Source organism: Idiotropiscis lumnitzeri, chromosome 19 (genome assembly GCF_059441095.1).
Source record: "Idiotropiscis lumnitzeri isolate Australia: NSW breed Sydney's pygmy pipehorse chromosome 19, RoL_Ilum_1.0, whole genome shotgun sequence".
NCBI lineage: Eukaryota > Metazoa > Chordata > Actinopteri > Syngnathiformes > Syngnathidae > Idiotropiscis > Idiotropiscis lumnitzeri.
Genome location: NC_142409.1, coordinates 9,854,377 through 9,875,274, shown reverse-complemented (window position 1 = coordinate 9,875,274; position 20,898 = coordinate 9,854,377). Strand labels below are relative to the sequence as shown.

The following is a 20,898-nucleotide window of genomic DNA, read 5'->3' as shown; positions in this document are numbered from 1 at the left end:
AAAATGTACTTTTTGCCTTCTATACCCGTCAATGGCAGTAAATGGGTTAATGATTCATTTGACATTTTGCAGCACAAAAACAAACGGCGCGTCACTCACGTCTGACATTGCACCCCCTCCCCTGACTTTAAGCCTGCCCTTTGAGACGTGAACAAATATTTGTCAGCGGAATCCTTGCGTCACTTTGTAGAAAAATAATGATTAGCATCACAAAGGTCTAACATATTTTTTGTTTATGTGTCATTGTGGTAATGGAAAGCAACATTTGATGAGGATTTGCTCAGGTCATTACGGTACACTGACATACTTTACGCATACTCTACATCAGGCGTGGGCAAACTACGGCCCAGGGCCCACATGCGGCCCGTTAAACGTTTTAATCCGGCTCGCCGAACTTGAGGAAAAATAAATGAATAAACCTTGTTAATGTTTTATTTTCTAAATACTCTGCTGTGTCAAAGACAGATATTTTGTTGTAATGCTTTTGTTCATTTTAATTTAAAATTAAATGTTTTTTTTTTTCTCCAATGAGGTTCCTCTATCAAATTTTAGAATCCATTGTGGCCCACCAATCAAAAAGCTTGCCCACCCCTGCTCTACATACTCAAGTACTGATAAGGAATCTTTCTCTGTTCTGCCAAGAATGAGAGCGAGAGGAACATATTCAATGAGGGAACACTTACGCTTTCTGTCCTGAGGCGGAAAAACATATTAAGGTTGAATTTCTGCCACGGTGTAGTAGTAGTCGTAGTCATATGAAGCTTTTCTGTTGCTTTGCTCCACTTGTTTCCGTCTTTTGTGAAGTCCAGAGGCTCCGGAGAATTATCGGCATGAGCACGCAGACGGCTGCAATGAGAAAAAAAAAATATGACTGATATGGAAGACTTGCAGGGAAAAAAAACGGATAGAGGAGAGTGTTTGAGAAAAGGTTATTTAGGCCAAGCATTTTCTTTTTCATAAAAGCTGAAAATAAACGCGTGTATTCAGTCAAAAGATGCGCTGTGGGTATTCGAGCCACATCATTCTAAGAATAGAAGGCAAACGTCGTGACCTTCGCTATGCTTATCGTGCAGCACAAAACTCTGACGTTTATATTTCACCTCCTTCTAACGTTTCTAAGAAAAGTCATTGTGCTTGGCCTGGAACAAATCTGAAGCGTTTGAATGAAATGACATTCGGAGCAGCGCAAACATCCACAATCCCATTTGGGGAGCATACCACGAGGAATAAAACAGCGGGTTTATCTCTAAAATTGAGTGATGACACGGTTTACAACTCCAACTACAAAAGTCGGCAGAATGAAACAAGCTCCCTCGCTTGTGCAGGCGCGGTCCTTTGAGGCCAGATGTGGCGCTATCGATGAATGCTAATACACGATAGGCTAGAAATAGTCACACTTCCATGCTTACAGAAATATTTTCACTTTGGAGTGGGAATTTTCTAAACTTCGTTGCCTTTATCAAGCCTGACAACAAATGTTCATCAGAAATATTTCAAAGAAAAACAACAGTTCAGCAGCCATGCCGAAGTAAATAAAAAAATTCACTGTCACTCAGAAGGGCAAAATACAACAAGAAATCGTTATCATATAGAAGTGGGCCATCTTGCAGAAACATGTTTCCCTGTTCTGATGATGTTGGGAAAAAAAGAAAAAAAAAAGGACACGGCCCGGGCGTTGAACTCATATGGTGTGCGCGTTTATATGATGTGCAGCCTGACACGCACGCCACACCTCTCTGTGAACTCCAACACGAGCAGCGTGACACCACATCGTACCACTGACCTCGTTCACAAAAGGCTGCTAGACTATAAAAGGCATGTGTGTGTGTGTGTGTGTGTGTATGTATGTGAGTAGGAGACGCGGTTGTTGGTCTGCGGAGGAATAGGACTTTTTTTTTACACTGGTATGTGCACCTTTTGTCTGTTTGTTGTGCTACTTTACCTTTGAACAAATGCATTATTTGTGGAAAGATGAAAAATAATTTATGGTAAATTTTGCAAATGTTAACAAAAGAGAAAAAGAAAAAAAATCCTAGTTTAGCACCTCTTCCATATAATTTTGAGAGAGAGAGAGCAAGAGTGAGAGAGATACTACTTTCCTATCAACATTATATTTGGTACCATCTAGCGGAATGCTAGGGCATTATGGGGATTCAGCCAACTTATAATTTGTGAGTTGCTTAACTTTCCTAATCAAGATTTTAAAAAACTCTTATCATTTTCGCATTTGTTTGCCGTTGGTGGCGTGTTCCGACTTCCAGAAATAGTAAGACTTCTCCCAGGATTTGTGAAAATATGTAGACATTGGTAAATATCTATTATTTTGAATAGTATTCCTTGTGTGTTTTTTTTCCAATGAAATGCCGAGTTTTTTTGTTTTTTTTTACTGTTTTCTCTGTTCTTTTTATATATTTATTTTGTTTGACGTGTGTTATTAACGGGAATGTGTTGTTCTCTGTGAGTGTTTGTAATTTTTAATGTTAAAAAAAAAGTAAAAAAAAAAAACAACGACACGACTTCCGCTTCGTCTCCGCCCCCTACGTTGTTTTGGCGCATGAGGAGGTGGGGTGAAGTGACGTCACACGCCACACCGCCCTCTGATTGGCCGCCGAGACTCACCCGACATAGCCCTCTGTGATTATGTTGCGTTACAGAAAGAGAAGCTGTTTACCATCGCGACGCGTTTTCAGTTCTCTTCTTTCGTCTCTCCTTTCTAGCGTGCTGACAATAATGTGAAGAAACACTACACGGGGGTGCAAAAGAAAAGCAAGCCACGGAGAGGTTAAAACAACTGGCGAGTGGGAAATTGGAGCGAGCGACCAAGGTACAGTACAACTATCATAGGAGTCGTGACGTCACTACTTTGTTGTAATGTGTTTGTGTGACAGTTGTTTTTGTAACCTTTTCTCTTTCTTCTTTAGAGCCAAATGTCCAGCCTGGAGGAGCACTATTGGAGCTGCTCCCGTGCGCCGCAGTTGGAACGCGAACACCCGCCGTCGCCGTCTGCGACCAACTGGTTGGCGTCTAAAGGCGAGGAAATGATGTCCATCATCACGTCGGTGCTTGGCAGCGCCTACAGCTCGCTGCACCGCCACCGGACGTTCAACTTGATCCGCCGCGGCTTGGTGCTCTTCGCCGTGGGGGTGATCCTCGCTCTGGTGCTCAACTTGCTGCAAATCCAACGCAACGTCACGCTCTTCCCCGAGGAGGTGATGACCACCTTGTTCTCGTCCGCCTGGTGGATCCCACCGTGCTGCGGCACCGGGGCAGGTGAGTTGGACCGAAAATGAAACTCTCCTCAAATAATAAGCATTGGCGTTCAACATGAACGTGGGAAGTCGGCCATTATTCCACAATCCATTCATGACTTTTACAACACTTTGGAAGCGATCAAATATCGTGGGTCGGGGTTACTTGAGGCTAATCGTGCGGTGACGATTCATCCCATGGCAACGTTGTCGTTGGCCATTATATAACATCCTCGCGGGCTTTTGTGGTCTTTTTTTTCATGTTTGTCGGACACGTAAAGGTTAAAAGGAGACATGTTCGTGTTTCTTTACATATCCTTGCGCTCCCATTGGCTGCCTTGAGCAGGACACGAGGCGAGCCGTGCGCTCATTGGTTGGAGTCATAACGGGTGACTAGGAGGGCGGGGCTTTGGAGCGAAATGCTTTGTTTGAAGAGGGAAGAGACCGGAAGTGGGGTGGGACAAGATGAAGTGTTTTATTAGCCAATGTTACTTGTCAAATAAGAACTGTCGCAACTTTTTCAGGGTCCACATATGTAAACTAGCTATTAAAATGCTTGAAAACCAGGGATTTGACTCATTATCTGTAGTATTTTTCCTTGCATTTGCTTCCACAGAAATAAAAGAACAGATGCTTTCACTTTACAGATAATAAAAATAACTGCTTCCCCTTTTGTCAAAACACATTTACAAACACTAGCTTACTTAACTTCAAATGAGCTACAGGTGAGTCAAGCTCACCCCAGGCAATTATGTGAATCTGAAGCTTGTACATCTAATGAAAAGTTTTCCTTCAAGTGGATAAATATTGCTCTCCACTGGGCTCCTTTTTTGTCTTAGGTGAAACATGAACATTACTTCACTCGCTTCATGAAAAGTTAGTAAAATATTACAAATGAATGCAAACTTTTTTTTCTCGCCATGTTCTTTATGTGCACGCTCAGCAACTAATACCTGCATGATTCTGAATATGTTCTGCTTTTCTTATGAATTGTTGTTCCTCTTTCGTCGTCTGCAGCGGTGGTGGGCCTGCTTTACCCGTGCCTGGACAGCCATCTTGGCGAGCCGCACAAGTTCAAGAGGGAATGGGCGAGCGTCATGAGGTGCATCGCCGTCTTTGTGGGCATCAACCACGCCAGCGTTGTATCCTTTCAGCAATTGCTCCCAATCAACATGAATGTCCGATAGTAACATGAAGTATGCGCTTGCATGCTGCACAAATATTTGAGGGTCAATTTGTCCCTAACTTGGCGCTTGAAAACAGAAACTGGACATCGACAACAGTGTGCAGCTGTCGCTCACCCTGGCTGCTCTGTCACTGGGCCTGTGGTGGACCTTTGACCGCTCACGTAGCGGCTTTGGCTTGGGCATCACCACGGCCTTCCTCGCCACTGTTTTCACTCAGCTGCTGGTCTACAACGGCGTCTATCAGTATGTAAACACACCACGAAGCATATAGTATCAGGTAGCACCTAGCAACATTACATCCAAGTTATGAGAAGAGGACAGAGCATATCAAAAGTTATTGTTCATGAGAAGAGAATGTGTGTATTGTTTTCTCTGAATGTGTGTGTTGGTTTTCTGTGATGCAGGTACACATCTCCCGACTTCTTGTACGTGCGCTCCTGGCTGCCGTGTATTTTCTTCTCTGGCGGCGTCACCGTGGGAAACATCGGACGTCAACTTGCCATGGTACGTCCGGGCCTGTTCCTCGTACCTGTTTAAAAAAAAAAAAAAAAAAAAACTTTTTTTTTTCTGTTGTAATATTACAGCTGCTTCTCAGAAATTGCGACTTCCTCGATTTCAGATTTTCGTTTTACTTGGTGTAACGTTTTGTTTTGTTTTGAGCTTTTTTAACCTCCATGGTAAGACAAATTTAACACGTGTCAATTCAAATCCATAATCGCCTTAAAGAATCTTCATAATTTAACACATTTTTTGACTGTTTCTCAATCAAACGAATCATTCACCAAGGTGGTTTTGGCGTTGCTATCAATCACGTACTTAAAAATGGTTTAAATGACTGCAAAGTCATCGTCCAAACCCGCTGTTGAATATGGGAGTGCCAGGCAAATGTTTTGCACTTGCAATGTAAGAGGTTCACGTTCAAAAGCTGTACATGCAATGTTAAGCCCAAGAAAAAGAAAACTTGGTATATGTTCGTGTTTGGCTATTTTCAGCGTTTGAGTTTTAAATGGATGAGAACAAAGGTGAAACGATTCCGTAATGGCGGTTAGTTAGAGTACAGCATTCCAATCGGTGCGTATTTTTAAAAGTTTTAAAGTATGTACTTAAAACTGCCCGTCTGCGTGCCGTTTGAAAGTTTTAAACCTCACATTTTCCCCATCTTCCCACTTTATTCTCATCATGTACGGCTTGACGTTTCGTCATGCGTCTTACACATTTTGATGTTTCCTCCCACAGGCTGGAGTCGAGAAGCCACACAGCGACTGAAGGCAACGTCACAAAAAGATCCCCTGGAGAAAACAAAAACTTTTTGTGTGGTTTGAGGAGGAGGGGGGGAGCCTTTGGTCCAATGTGCCATGTGACCTCATGGAGGCCCCGCCCACCACCGCTTTGAAAACGACAGGACAATGTTTTCCTCTTTTTGTTGTTTTTTTTTTTTCTCTCCTTCAATTTTTACTAGAAGCTGGTTTGACTTTGACTTGACAACAGTCTTTTAAAGGGAAACATGGATTTTTATTTCCTGGCATGCAATGAATTCCAACCTTTTTTTTTTTGGAGTGGAGTTTCCATATTTTTTTGCCTGCCTTTTATTCTTTTAAGTGACTGTACCACACGAGACGAAGGAATGAGGAGCAACAGGAAATCTATGCAGGAGTGTCAATTTAGCTAGGTCATCATGACTGGCATCACGTCTGCAAAATATCTGCAGGCAAATGCGGCCCTGCGTTAACCAGTTTCCTCAAGTGCGGTGCTGCGACACATTTGCGTTGTCTACGCGCTTGACAAGATGGTCTCAAAAGTGTTTAAAAAAAAAAAAGGTGGCCCCAGAATTTCCTGCTGTTTTGGTTTTAATTAGCTGGTGTTGGAGAAATAATCAGACGGTGTCATACTCAGATAGTCACCAGCAATTAGCCAGTATTAGAGGAATAGCCTCCGGACGATCCAGTATCACTGAAATGTCGGTGCAAATTCACAAACGTGAATCCAGGAATTATCTAGTCGCAAAGACGGGTTATGAGCAATTATCTAGGAAATCAAACTCAAACTAGTCAGTGTCTGGAGGGGATTAAGTCAGATTACCCAAAGTAGAGGAAACAGAACACCTTAATTAGTCAGTCTCAATGGGTAATGGAATTCAGATATTGGTTGATGCAGGTTGGTTAAACGCAGTTGCCCATTTCTGGGACCAGACATTGGCCGACATCTGGGAAATGTAACCTAGAAAAACCGAATCCAGGAATTATCCAGTATTTCAGCAAACAAGCAAAAAATATATGTATTTAAATTAGTCAGAGTTGGGGTGGAATACAAATGAGATATTAGCTAGTGCAGCCAAAGTAGACCCCAAATTGCCAAAACCATAATCTAGCCTGCATCAGAGGAGTGCCACCAGAAACGAGCTGCTGTCCGAAGCGCAAATATCTGAAGTTAGACAATGTCGGTCATGAAAGTCAGGCTGGAATTACAATCTGTGTCATTGAAGCCCTCAAAATTAACGAGGGGGGTGAAAGAATCCAAAAATTAGTCTGGATTGGAGGTCACAGTTCCAGGAAGTAGCCAGCATCCAAAGAATGGAATCCTTGGTGCCAGATGGCTTTCATCTGTCAAGTGTTTTTGAGAAGGGGGGGGGGATAGTTTTGCAATCTGTGATTGCCCTTGTATTGAAATTATTGTGTTATAGATAAAAGGTGGTGCTTTTGTCACTATCAAGCGTTGGATTTAATAAATGATACTGGCTTGTAAGCGCACACACACATCCAGGTGTTATAATTGTCAGTATGTTAACTTGGGGAAGAGGTGAAGTGCAATCAGTTCACACACAGGCCAATTACATCTTATTTATTTTGATTTATGACATGTCGGAAGTCTTAATTGATCTGGTGTCAAATTGGATTGAGCCGCATTTCAAAGGGATCCTTTTTTTCTCTCTTATGGAATGAAATGAGTGAGGTGGAAGAAGAAGCTTTACTTTGGATTGGAGGTAATGAAGCACCTCGTTCGTGCTATTGTCTATTAGCCTTTTTTAACGTTACCTGAAATAAAATACATGTGGAAATGATGACCGGTGTGTTTATTATGGGGAATTGGGGTGATGGTCCATGCAGCGGCATTTCAGGGTCCCCTTTTGTGGATCTGAAAGTAAATAATGCAACATTAGGATTAGACAAAATGAACATGCCGCAGATTTAAATTAGGGGAATTAATAATCACCTGTAGTGATGTCATGTAACCACTAGATGTCAGCATTGCTCCGCAAAACGACCCTGAATGCTTATCCCAGCCATGGTGGACCCCTAGTGGAGAGACGAGGAATGACATTCTCTCAACCAAACAAAAATGAACAAAAAATTAGTGTGTGACGTCAGTCAGAGGGTACGCTTGTAAAGAATTACGCCTTTCGTATGAGGTGACAAAGTGATAGTTCCGAAGCAGTCTTTGAAAACGTTATAGTATAAATAAATATCTTCATTTATTTTCAACTATTAACCCCCTTCTTGTCTACTTCCTTGTATGTTCACTTAATTTACTTTCCCATATACTTGGGATTTTACTTAATTTCTTATTTACTTTAGTACAGCATATATACACTCATCTATTTATCCACTTACCGTTTTACTTGCTTTGCGCACTTACCTCTACTTCGTAATTTACTAAATTACCTATATCTTTTGACTTCACTCTTCACTATACTCACGTATTTATATTTACTTATCCAGTTACTTTAATACTTGTTCATTCACTTTAATTACCAACATTCTGAATTATTGATGTTTACGCGTGCTCGTTATACGCATGCGCGCTCAATCCAACTCCGCAAACGTGAGCACGCACCAGTACCACATGCGCCGCGGGGTGAGAGGTCAAAACAACTCAGGTGCAGCGAAGGTGAAAGGTTTTTTTTTTTTTTTTTTGCCGGCTGTATTTTAGCCGGGAACGAGCAATGCCACACAGGGAGAGTGCAGCTCGGGTGACCGTTTTCGTGGCCTCGACCTCCGGGGGAGGCTCGGCCGCCGGCCACCGTTGCGCACGTAAATAACAGGACACGCATTGTTGCCATCCCACACGCCAAACACGCACAAGGTCACATTATTAGGTATACTTAGGTGAGCCAACGCACCGATTTGGTTTCCCCATAAAAAACAAACAAACAAGCATAATTTTTAGACTGCTAATTAACAGTCATAATTGATGTATTTATAATAATGTGCATCAAAATGGCTTTTGAATTACTTTATTAGTTACACCTGCACTTTTATTTAAACATACTATCTTTTTATACAGTATTAATCACTAATAGATTTTCTTCCCACTTAATTTTTGATTGGCTATTGCAGACGTTTTATTAGGTACACCCGCACTTTAAAGATGCCGTCTGTAAGAAAACCACAAAACATTTCGTGAGAGTTAATTTTTTTTAATCAGTCAATATCGAATATGTTAAATAATTTGATTAAAAAGCGCGTCTTGTTTGCCTACTTTCCAGCCACTAAATTAGGTACACCTGTACTTGGTTTCAAACGACAAAAGCACAAAAGTGCACTTATTGGCATTTATCATTTATGTATTTGCAAATTTACGTATACTGTATAACAATTATAATAACATTAATGTTAATAATAATGTTGTTGCTATTTTTCAATGTTATGAATAATTAGAAAAAATCTATGTTTTCTAGATGCACACTTATTAACACTTAACAGGTTTTAATTTTTTGAATGAACGCCAATTAAGGAATAGGGGGAAAAGTTCACTTTTTAAAATCACTGCTAATAACCAAGCTAAATGAATGTCGTCGTTATTTAAAGCACGCCTCCCGCGTGGAAAGTTTACGTGTGACCACCTGCCCCTCCCTCCGCCAAAATAAAAAAGGGAGGGGGACAGGTGCACGAGGCATGTGGACCATCCCAAGACCGAAAAGCACGAATCGGAACTCCAACACCCCCCCCACACGCACACACACCCACCCACACACTCGCACACACACGCACGCACGCAGACGGACACAACAGGTGACTGAAAAATAACTTCTGAGGAACCCCCACCCACCCAAAAGTTCTCCTTTTCTACTTGTCAGAATAAAAATAAAGTTAAATGCATGCAACCGAAATAGTAGCACATTTGAATATAAAATATTTTCCCCAACGTAATAATAAATTTGCATATCTTAGAAGTTTCAACTTTTCCCTCCTGGCAATATGATTTAGGTCAAGTTTAATTTACAGCATTGTATTAGATGTTTTTAAAAATGTACTTATTTTTTTAATATGTAGTTTCCATCAATATATGTACTTGGGGAATTTGTAATTTTGTTGTGTATTGCAACATAATCTTGAAGTATAATCATTTTTTAAATGCATTTATACAGTGATATGTAATTTCCATTTAGTATGTTTGAGTTTTTCCGACATTATAAGTGACAATTTAAAAATGTTGGAGGACTGAAGAAAAACTTTTTACGTTAAAGATGTATTTTTTCATACATTTTTCTTCCGGTACTTGGTTTTATGTTAATTAAAATATTTCTATTAATAATTTATTATTTAAAACTATAAATAACATGTTCCACCATTAAAATTAATGCATTTAAATTTTTTTCCACATCTTAATGTATGGCACACATTTTTATAGGAAGCATTTTATATCGTTTTCCTTCAACTTTTCAGGATATATTAAAAATGTGAACCACAAATTAGTCTCGGAATACTTTTTTTTTTAATAGAGAAATCACATGTTTAATCTACGTTTCCTTTTTTCCAACGCCAATCATTAATTAAGACCTTTGTGCGATTTTCCGTCTCATTCTCTTCGCTGACTAGCTGCAAGCCCTCACAAAATTGTCCAATTTCCCCTTCTTAGCCCCAAAACGCTTCGCAAAATATTTTTTTCATTTCCTAACCGCTGTGACGTCACAACCCTGACGTCTAAATAAGGACGAAAGCGTTTGCAATACAGTGAGGGAGGGGTGCGGCAAGGAAGACAATCCCTCTCGGCCCTTTGCAGCTTCTAATAACTTTTTAATCCTTGTGATCGCTGTGCCGTGGCAAAATCTCCTTTCAATCGGGATTGTTCTTTCTTAAGTCACTTCAGTGCATGAGCACAAACAACAAACGCCTGCACCACCCTGAGCGAGCAATTAAGGCCTGAGGCTTTATTGGATGAAGCCTCTAAAGCGTCACTCACGACAGCACAAAAATGCCCATTTATATTTATTTTAGCATACACATAGATGATTTGTATATACAAGTTGGTCGAGGTTTTTATTAAATATCCCTTTTGTGCATCAACATTTTTGTTTTAGCTACAGTAAAAAAAAAAATCCACAGTACCAATAGAGTCCTTGAATTTTTATTTTTTTTTCTTGTCAGTAAATAGTGTTGATAATGTATTAGAATTCTTTTTATGTTGTGTTACGGCAGAGCAGAAAATTTTTACTTTGGGCGTACCAGAATTAATTTTTGTTGTTTTAAATTACAAGTATGATAAAACCAAATAAGTAAATGAATAAATTAAAAAAAAAAAACATGTGTACTAGAATTATTTGTAGTTGACCTTTACACCAAGGCTTTTAAGATGACCTTTAAGGTCACAAATTTGTTGAAACCTAAAAACAGAAATGGTGAACAATAAAAGTGTCTCAAATAAGCGCTCTTAATAGCATTGATCATTTGCAAGCCTTGATTATTATTATTATTATTTCTTCTCCTTCTTCCTAATAATTGGACAACGATGAAGTATTTGACCCTGGATGTCAGAACACTTCCGGTTTCGGACTGGCACACAAAAACAAATCATGCACGCGGGTTATCCATAGAGAAAGGGGTGGGGGGTTTTTTTTTTTCCTTTCACATTGTGTGAAAGGCACCGGAAGCAGCAGGATTTTTTTTTTCTGGGGGGTGACCCCTGCAATGGGGATATCTTACAGACCCCACTCCCATTTCTTAAGCGAGAGGTGGTGGGTGGAGAGGGGAGGGGGGGTTTTGGGGGTTTGGGGCTGTATGTATTGAGGGGGAAGGAGGGGTTGGGGGGGGGGGGGCTGACACACCCTGTGATCTGTGTGCTGGCACTCATGACCACGTCCATTCACAAATCTTTCTTGTGCACGTCACCTTTTTTTAGTGTACTACTACTACACACCAAATATATACGCACTCGCATGCTCTCATAAAACACACACACACACACACACTGCTGCCTCCGAAAGTGGGTTATGGGAGCTCAAGGACACTGCACATGCGCACAAGATGTGTATAGTATAGCAGCGAGTGGGGCTGCATGCCAATTGGCTGCACCCAAAAAAAAATATTTGACTGCACCTTTGGAGGCGCTAACACACACCCACACACACACACACACACGCACACCCCCACACACATGAACACACGCAAAAGAGAAATCACGTCACTACGAATTATTTTTAACAATCAATTATAAATACTGCAGATTTAACTGAAGCTAATAATATTAATGACAATAATAATTCAACCATGCGTGGAAAGCAGCACTTTTACACTCGCAATGCTTCATTAAAGACTCTTTACTACCATAAAAAAAAAAAAAAGTACCACCATAATGATCAACAGTACAACACAGGAACCAGTAGGCCTCAGTGCTCATCAAAATGAGCCCGGTTTTAATCCCTAAAAAGTCCATTTCATAAAGTTGTAGCCCACTGTAGCAATATGCAGTTTGAACCTCAACACTGTGCTTAAATGTCGGGTGTATTGCACACATTGTAGTTAAATAAACCTTTAAAAGCAAACTGTTCTTTAAGATTAAATGTGCCGTCCTTAAAAGTGAAATACAACTGAACTTTAAATAAAAACATAAAAAAAAATGTACAGTACTGGATTAAAAAAAAAAAAAACTCGCGTTTAAACAGTATGTGTGCGTAGCAACAAGATTCTTTTTATTATTGTTAGTCAAATAGCAGAATTGCCTGAGCCACTCTGTAAGGTTTTCGGAAAACAACGAATTCAACAAATAAAAATCCAGTCGCCAACATCTAAGCTTTGTTGAATTGCATAATTGAAACTCTCGACATAAACATAATTGAACAAGCACGAAAGTTAAAACAAGTTCAAACGACTCGGTAAATGACGCTAATAAGCTAACAATCCATTGGATTGTATTTCATGTTTTAAAATGTCATCAATATTTGTAGTTTTCGTGATTCTTTCAAAGTAGCACTAGCGAGGACTTGTGTAACATCGTTTGAGACTCACTGCTTAGAAGGAGCCATAAAAAAGTTTTTGTTAAAAATGCAAAAAGGAAATCATGAATACGGAAGAATGAGAATTTGGCGTCCTGAAATTGAGAGGATTCAATTTTATGGGAAATAGGTCGAAACTGAAGGTCAAACGTTGTACGAGCAGCACAAGTGGTAAACATGTGCCCTCTAGTGGTATGTGAACGAATCACAAAATTAAAATTTTCAAATGATGCCGAATGTTAAACTAGCGTCACATTTGTTTAAGTTACAGTTCAGTTGCATTTTACTTTGAAGTAAATCCTTGCATTTTAACTGAAAGGGTTTACCTTTGTTTGGATGTTGTTAGGTACACTTTTTAATTTTATCATTTTTATTTGAATCCCAATGTATGCACAGTTTTGATTTTCCTCTATCTAAGTGCAGTGCTAATTTTCACAACTGTGTGCAATATAACTTTGAATAATGGTCATTTTTTTTCGGAGTGGCACTTGGTGTAAAAAGTTTGAGGTGCTTTCATACGAGACTCATACAAGAAGAAAAATTGTGATTTCTAATTTTGTTTTTTTTTTTTACATTTGACTCTTCTTTGCACAAAATAAAAAATGACAGAGATTCCAAAACGACTCGTTTGAAATCTTCAATTTTCCTTTTTTTAAAAAAAGAATCGATTATCATGAACATATTGTCACAGGTAATTCTTGTCTTGAATTTGACAATCGTTGGTGAAAATGTCACTAAAATAGATTCACACGTTGCCCTCAAGCAAAAAAATACATTGCAAAGTCGGACATAAATTTGACCAGACAAATCTTTACTCTAAATTTAGATTTGAGTCTTGATTTTGACGATTTGTGAAACTGGAACAAAAAAAAACCAGACGACCATGTTGCTCTAAATCTTTTTCTTTTTTTTTTTTTAAATCTTGAATTTGACTCCTCCTCATGAAAACGCCACCAAAATAGTTCCTACAATGCCACATTCACATCTGAAGTGAAGTAATCTTCATTTTGACAAAAAGGCCCGAAAACAGACGCACATGTTTTCATATTGATAAAAATACATTTTAAAAGTACAATTTGGCGTCTTACATGTTGACTTTTCCCCCCCACATTAAAAAAAATAAATAAATAAATACATCAAACTAATATGCATGCTTCTGCTTTCATTTCAAAGTGTGAGTTAGACAAGAGTATTGGTCAAAATTTCACCCCCCCCCCCAAAAAAAAAATTATGCACGTGTAGCCTTAACGCCAAACATACCTTTTCAATTCTGTTTTTTTTTAAGCTTGATTTTGACCACAATCTGTAAAAAATTGAAAAGAGTGTTCCTTTCATGATAAAAGTCAATTTTAAAAGAGTAAGAGAGTATTATATGTGGGACAGAATGACATTTTCTGACTGCATGCCATTACAAACGTGACACTAAAATGGGAACGCGTTTTTCAATAATGCGAAACATTTAGTCTTTATTCCTGAATGGATTATTCCTCGAGAAAATGACTAAAACTCATGCAGTTCATAGAATTGAAAACAATTTTCAATGTTTTTTTTCCCTTTAGCCTTTAGGTTGACTTTTGCAATTACATATTCCTATTGTTTTAGTTTTGAGGCTTCACATTTGATTACATATTTCTGCCTTGACAAATCAACATTTTAAGTCTAGTTCGGAGTTTTCATGTTAAGTTTTCCAATTTGAAAATGACACCAAGTTGAGACACAAACTGACAAAAATCACCCTGCTGCTATTTTTTTTCCCCCAACCTTGGCTAGACTTAAAAGTGCATGTGTCAATGTAGAAAAAAAATGCACTTTGATGCAAAAGCAACAAGACAAAAGCCATTTTCTCTTCACCTGGTGTCACTTTCAGAAAGAAAATTCAACCTCGAGAGTCCAAACTCCACTTTGACAACATGAATTTGTAGAAATCTATCAGTGTGGTTTTGGGTCTTGAGGAAAAAAAAATGGCGGAATATGAATAAAAAGACAAACAAATGAGCAGCTCATATGCGTGTGTGTGTGTGTGCGTGTAAATGTAATTCTCTTTTCTGTGGAAACAAGCCCCGCCGTCTTGTGCCTCTATTGTGCGCTGCTCATTTAGCTCCTTCCTTCCACTCGCAGCGTGACAACAGAGTGTGTGTGCGAGTGTGAATGAGTAAGTGTGGTGTGTGTGCAATCAGAATTCAAATGGAGTTTTAAAGAAGCAAGCATGCCACGATCCCACCTCATTTGGGCAACCCCCCCCCCCCAAAAAAAAAAAAATAAAATAAAATAATATGCAACAATTTGGATGGTAAACATCCACAGGTGCTAAAAGATTCCGAAAGAAATGACATAAATAAAAAAAGTAGAATCCAGTGAAAGAGGTGCCACACTCACCCTCCCTTGGTTGAGTTCTCCTCCCCCCACCCCGAAGTGGGCTTTCTGCTCGGCTCGGACGGTCCGGCGTGGCCCCCGCCCGGGGCAGCTCGGCGCAAGCATGTGTCGTCCGTCCCGAGAGGAGGAGGACTAGTCTGCACAAAAAGTTGGTCAGCAAAAGTTAGCCCCAAAAGTTTTGTCTTTGGTGCCCCCCCCCCCCTTCCTGGATGTCGGTGTGCATCAGTGGTTTCCTTTTTAAAGGGGATATGGACCACAAGTCTGCGTGGGAACACTTGGAGGAGGAAGAAAAAATAGACGCATAGTAAACTTTGAGTTGACTATAAAGAGTTATCGCAATCAAGCTAGTTCATTTCTCTAACAAATTCAAAATAAAATACATTTGTGTGTGTGGTTAACAGGTAAGGTTGTTTTTTCCTCCTGGATATAATTTGTCGGCAAAACTACGGCTCGCGGGTCGGATAAAGGCCCCGCTAGAGCACTTGAATCCGGCCAGCCATGCAATTCTAAAATCAAATAAAACTTATTTAAAAAAAAGTTTTGAGTTAAGTACCTTAGAAAAAAATACTGATGTTAATAGAGGGCATTTTCATTAATTTGCCCATTCTTCAATTATCCAACTGGAGTGGTACTTTAACATCCAATATTTATGAAATAATGATTCTTGAGTTACATGTGGGATAAACATGTTTGTGCTTTTTATGACAGCAATCGATTGGCTTCCAACTATTGTTGTAGATCAGTACGACTTCTCTCGTGATAAAAGAATCACTGCCAAAGTACAATTCAGTTACATTTCACTTTCAAGTTTGGTGCATTTGCATTTCATGTTTACGGATGGTTTGGTTTTAAACGTGGCGGTTGTTGAGACCTGGATTCACAGTGAGTCACGTGCTTATTTTTGGCACCGTTTTTTTTTTTTATAAACTGTATGTCTTTCTTGAATTATTTTATTTCATCCTGGCTTATGTTATCCAACTATATGTAATATATTTATTGAATCACTATTTAAGTCGTTTATAGTTTTTGCCCTATATTCCAGTGCATAATGTCACAGTGGCTTAAAATAAAACTGAACATACGTTTAGTAGGAAAAAATAAAATATATATCCCGTAATCAATTAGCGGAGAGAGCCTCGCAGTGGCTTTTGGGGTGTGAAAAGCCGAGAAAGGGGGCGTGCGTGCAGAGCTTGAGCGCTCACGTCACGTGGCCTGGCTCCTGGCCTCTCATTGGTCGGAGGCACGTGTCGGGGAGGACAGTGGGGAGACGTCACTCAAGGGGGGCTTCTCGTATGGAAAATAAGAAGCAAACTCCAGAGTGAGAGTATTAAGAGCATCACTTTTTTTTCCTCCAGCCTCTTTATTTAGTTTAGACGAAGCCGTTCGCCGCGCGCGGACGTCTCCGTAAACGAGCGCAAATGGCTCGGCCGCACTTATAACGGCAGCAGCGCGGGGCTATTATGTCCAAAAAGTATGCTTTTCTCCGAGGACGCTATCGCGAGGCTTTGCAAGCCGCTTTCTAGCCATTGTTAATTTTTTAAAAATTTGTTTATTATTATTTATTTATTTTTTTGCGATTTAATCCCCCACTACCCCGAACTTGTGCATCCGAAGCGCGCCGGAGAAGAGCGACAAAGGGGTTAAACCTAAAGAGAGAAAAAAAGAGATGGAAGAGAACGAGCGCGGCAGCAGAGACGAGGCGGATCCGCACGAGTCGGCGGAATCCAACAGAGCCATCCTGCCTCTGCTGCAGGTGCAGGGCAACGCGCAGAACCCGCACCGGGTCACCAACTTCTTCATCGACAACATCCTGAGGCCGGATTTCGGACGCAAAAAAGACACCGGAGCCAACCACCACCACCAGCACCGCCGCGGGGACAGTACTTTGTCGCCCCCGCCGCCGCCGCCGCCACCGCCGGCACGGGAGAGCCTCGGCAGCCCCGCGGCGCCTCAGACCGAGCCGGTGGGCAGCACGGTGCCCACGGAGGGCACCTCCACGCCGCACGCGGACACCGGCGCCAAGAAGCCAGCCATAGCCGCCGAGGAGCCCCTAAAAGCCCGCGCGGAGAGCGGAGACCAGTGCCTAAGCTCGGACTCGGACAGTTCCCAAGCCAGCTCTAACGCAGCCCCGACCCAGCAGCCCATGTTGTGGCCCGCCTGGGTGTACTGCACCCGCTACTCGGACAGGCCCTCTTCAGGTGGGTTGGCACGGAATATTATGCGACGTCGAGCTGTGCGTTAGGGCCTCGTCCACCCTCTATCTTAAAAATATATAACGGCAAGAAATAAATGCATGCGAGTCGCCTTTTTTTTAAAAAAAAAAATAATATTTTAATTTTGAAAACGGGTTTTTGTGCATTATGCCCGCACGTGCCGCTCAGCAAGATTGTTTTCTCGTGAGTTGGATGAATTTGTTTGCACGCATTTTTAAAAGCCAAGTTGCGCAAAACAAAGTTTGCAGGCGTCAGCAGGAAAAATGTATATGAGTGTCCTGCGTGAATCAAAAATGAGCGGAGTACAACTTGTTCTCATGCATTATGTAGCTGGAGGAGGCGACTACTACGAGTTGTAGAGTTTGTGTGTGTGTGCGTGTGTGTGTACGCGGAGGAGGCACACATACATCGCGATGTGTGTGTTTAGTGTATCGTATTAAAAATAAAGCAAATAGCGCCGCATGCTCTCGGGCGCGTTTTTTCCGATTTCTTGTGACATCACAATTGTTTTGGTAATTTGAAACGAAATTCAAATTGACCACCGTGCACGTGAATTGGAATTATTGCAAAAAAAAAAAGATATATTATTAATAATAATTCCGTGTGTTTGGACATGGAAAAAATGCGCACGTTTGGCTTGATCGCAACACGGCTCAAATACACACGCGTTGTGGATTTCTCCGGTTGCAGGTCCGAGATCCCGCAAACCAAAGAAGAAGAGCACCAGCAAGGAGGACAAGCGACCGCGCACGGCCTTCACCGCCGAGCAGCTGCAAAGACTCAAGACCGAGTTCCAGACCAACCGCTACCTGACCGAGCAGCGGCGCCAGAACCTGGCCCAGGAGCTGGGCCTGAACGAGTCCCAGATCAAGATCTGGTTCCAAAACAAGCGCGCCAAGATCAAGAAGGCTAACGGGGGCAAAAACTCGCTGGCCCTGCACCTGATGGCTCAGGGCCTGTACAACCACGCCACCATCACCAAGGACGACAAATCCGACAGCGACTGAACACCCTCCTCGAGTTTTTCTTCCCAACTCTATCCTATCACACAGAAATATAAATCAAGCCTACAGAGTATAGCGAAGCCAGTCCACATGATCCCATGATAGAAATATTAAGATGCAATAATATCTTGGCGCAACAAGGGCCAGTTGAAGAGAGAATATACCAGCATAAATGCAGAGTCTGCAATATCACGTCTAAACAAGATGCTGTATAAAGTTGTCACTGTCTGTTTCCCCCCCCCTCCCAAGCAGGAGCTTCTAATTAACGAATTACTTATGAATGCCATCCACTATACAATATACATATATATGATATAATGATTGTCATTTTTACATCTGGCACTTCTATGAGAAGAAACAAGTCCAAAGAATGTTTTTTGTTCGTTTGTTTGTTGTTGTCCTGCTGCATCAAGGCTACTGTGAATTTCAAATCAATGCTAACTAACATCATTTTCTTTGAAATCATGTATAGGTATGAAGAGACAGAGAGGTCTATGGCATTATTTTCTAACATGTTGCTTATATATAAGTGTGTGTTTTATTTTTTTTTTTTAATAGCAATATCAAATCACTGCTGTTTTAAATGAATGACCGCTGCCTCGTTAGTGACCTTGTAGCATTCAACCACAAGCACTCATGCGGCTTGTTAAATCTTCGACAGTATTTGAGGACTTATCATGGCAAAAAGGAATCCGTCTGTGACTGTATTAAAAAAAAAAAAAGACATCACATGTGTATTTATATAGATTCTATTGAGAAAAAAAAATCTATCCAATGACCAGTGTTGCTTTAGAGTAGGTATCTGAGGTGTTTACACTGCTTCTTTTTCTTGCAATAATGTTTTTTTTTTTTTTTTATTGGTGAATGGAAAAAATGTGTCTACGAGGCCTTTTGCATGAACGCTGCAATTTGTTGTATTTGGGGGGTGGGGGGGTGGGGCAAACGGCTGTGTTTATAAATGGACAAAGTAAGTGTGACCGAGCTAAGGCTGTATTCATGTTTCGGGGCGGACGGGCCACGAAAAACTAACCCAAGCAACAAATATATATTGCAAGCATTTCCGAGGGCTTTTTCGAACACCGTTTGTTTGTAGGATTGCTCTCGAGGTCCGTGTGAAGCCCACGGGCCGGAGGTTCCCCGCCCCTGCCATACACCAAATTTATTTTTGTTTGCCTTTCAATGTGTTTTCTGTTGTGCATCTGCAAAAAAAAAAAAAAAAAAAAAGTGTGTGTGAATTAAAAACAAAAGAAATAATATGATGATGATGATCCACCAAACTGAAACACACTTTGCCTTAAAAAGTCCCCATGTGGATTTTTTTCCATGAAACATAACTGTGCCGAATCAGATAAGCAGTATTACTTCAAAAAACAAACAACAAACAAATGCAGACTACTCTAGCGGAATGCCTTTTACAAACACTGCTGGTATACGACATCATGAATTTACTCATCAGCGTAGAGCTATCTATCTATATATATGAACAATGTTGAAATGAAATGACAGCACAGAGTTGTAGAATACAATGCTATTTTTTATTTTATGTTGGATGCTATCCTTTGGTAAAGAAAAAAAACTCAAAAGAGTGTACATAATTTGTATCATGTAATAACTGTGTAATTAATTGCCTCCTGGAAATTGCAAAAGAGGAAATAAACCTTGAAGATTACCAAAAATATATATTTATATACACATACATATATGTTATGTTTGTATCGACCGGAATGTTTCACTTTCATGTTCATTGCTGCAAAGAACATTGGAACAAAAAGGTTTACGTTTTCAATGGCGCAATAATCCTCGTTGCCACGCAAACTCCCACTCGGCAGGATCAAATTCAGATGAAAACATTGGCCAAAGCAGCTAAACATTATGCAAGAGAAAGCCTTGGACGATCCCCAGCCATGCCCCCCCCCACCCCCCTGACAACAACAATGGCCTATCTGCATTTTCATACTTGAACCGCTAGTCTTTGTTCGCGCCGCCGCTGTCCTGTCTTCGCCACGGTCGGTCTTCCTCGCACCCTGCTGGAAAAAGAAAGAAAAACTTCCATCAAGAAAAAAAAAAAAAAAGGGAGTGGAAGGAAGGAGGGAGCGAGCGAGACGGGGAGAAAGAGACGGGAAGGAGAGAGAAATGAAGGTCAAAGCCTGTCATGGCTGCAGGTGGCTGGTTTATACACCCCCTCGTCCCCCCCCCCTCTCTTCCTCCACCCACCCCTCGCTAACCCATTCTCCACACAGAGCCTTCCCACCCCAAACTCTCTTCCCCTTCTCTCACGCTCACACACATCTTACTATCACCCGCCTTTATTATTTTCCTTCTTGCCTGACACACACCCCCACACACCCCCGCACACACACACACACATTTGTGCATGCACTTACCCGGGCTCATGCTGCGTTAAAATATTCACAAGGCGCGGGAGGCTCCCAAAAAGTTCAGGCCGGGACACGGAATCATGAAGAGTCATGAAAAGAAAACCTGCACAGTACAGACAAGTTGGCCCGATGTGACGATCACGCAAATGTGACGGCAAAGTTTTACTGGCGGAAATAGAGTAAGAACACGAGTGCTGGACTTCCCCAAAAGCCTGCCGCACACCGACACGGCCCAACGCGACTAACGTGGGCCATCGTGAAACCATCCGATTGAGGACAGCGCCTC

General features: G+C 41.0%; 3 protein-coding genes across 9 annotated transcripts in view; 2 read left to right on the top strand and 1 right to left on the bottom strand.

The window, feature by feature from the left end:
* Positions 1-1,796: 1,796 nt before the first annotated feature.
* On the top strand, positions 1,797-7,493 carry insig1 (insulin induced gene 1). Of its 3 annotated transcripts, none has more exons than XM_088282656.1 (7): positions 1,797-1,815; positions 2,718-2,824; positions 2,922-3,270; positions 4,266-4,390; positions 4,512-4,678; positions 4,840-4,939; positions 5,672-7,493. In XM_088282656.1, exons 3-7 carry the CDS (start codon positions 2,928-2,930, stop codon positions 5,699-5,701), a joined length of 765 nt encoding a protein of 254 aa, XP_088138782.1. In that variant the 5' UTR covers positions 1,797-1,815; positions 2,718-2,824; positions 2,922-2,927; the 3' UTR covers positions 5,702-7,493. The 3 variants fall into 3 exon arrangements, with proteins under 3 accessions (XP_088138782.1, XP_088138781.1, XP_088138780.1); XM_088282655.1 differs by lacking the exon at positions 1,797-1,815 and adding an exon at positions 1,843-1,904; XM_088282654.1 differs by lacking the exon at positions 1,797-1,815 and having other exon boundaries at positions 2,608-2,824.
* The window catches only part of LOC148318423 (uncharacterized), a 37,317-nt gene continuing 20,145 nt past the window's right edge, over positions 3,727-20,898 (bottom strand). Inside the window, exons 5-9 of one of the 5 annotated variants that reach the window (XR_015839883.1) lie at positions 15,021-15,154; positions 13,905-13,947; positions 7,646-7,728; positions 7,468-7,567; positions 3,727-4,964 (exon numbers count right to left, since the gene is read on the bottom strand). Coding sequence is in view for 3 of the 5 variants with exons in the window: in XM_088282657.1 (XP_088138783.1) it covers positions 7,675-7,728; positions 13,905-13,947; positions 15,021-15,154 (231 nt within the window). In the remaining 2 variants the exon portion in view is untranslated. Of the gene's footprint in view, positions 4,965-7,258; positions 7,568-7,645; positions 7,729-13,904; positions 13,948-15,020; positions 15,155-20,191; positions 20,262-20,898 lie in introns of those variants that run through there. The other 4 variants (XR_015839884.1, XM_088282657.1, XM_088282658.1 and 1 more) reach the window with 4 other exon arrangements.
* On the top strand, positions 16,356-19,151 carry en2a (engrailed homeobox 2a). Its single transcript, XM_088282653.1, has 2 exons — positions 16,356-17,215; positions 17,921-19,151. The coding sequence occupies exons 1-2, from the start codon at positions 16,684-16,686 to the stop codon at positions 18,235-18,237; spliced, it is 849 nt and encodes a 282-aa protein (XP_088138779.1). The 5' UTR covers positions 16,356-16,683; the 3' UTR covers positions 18,238-19,151.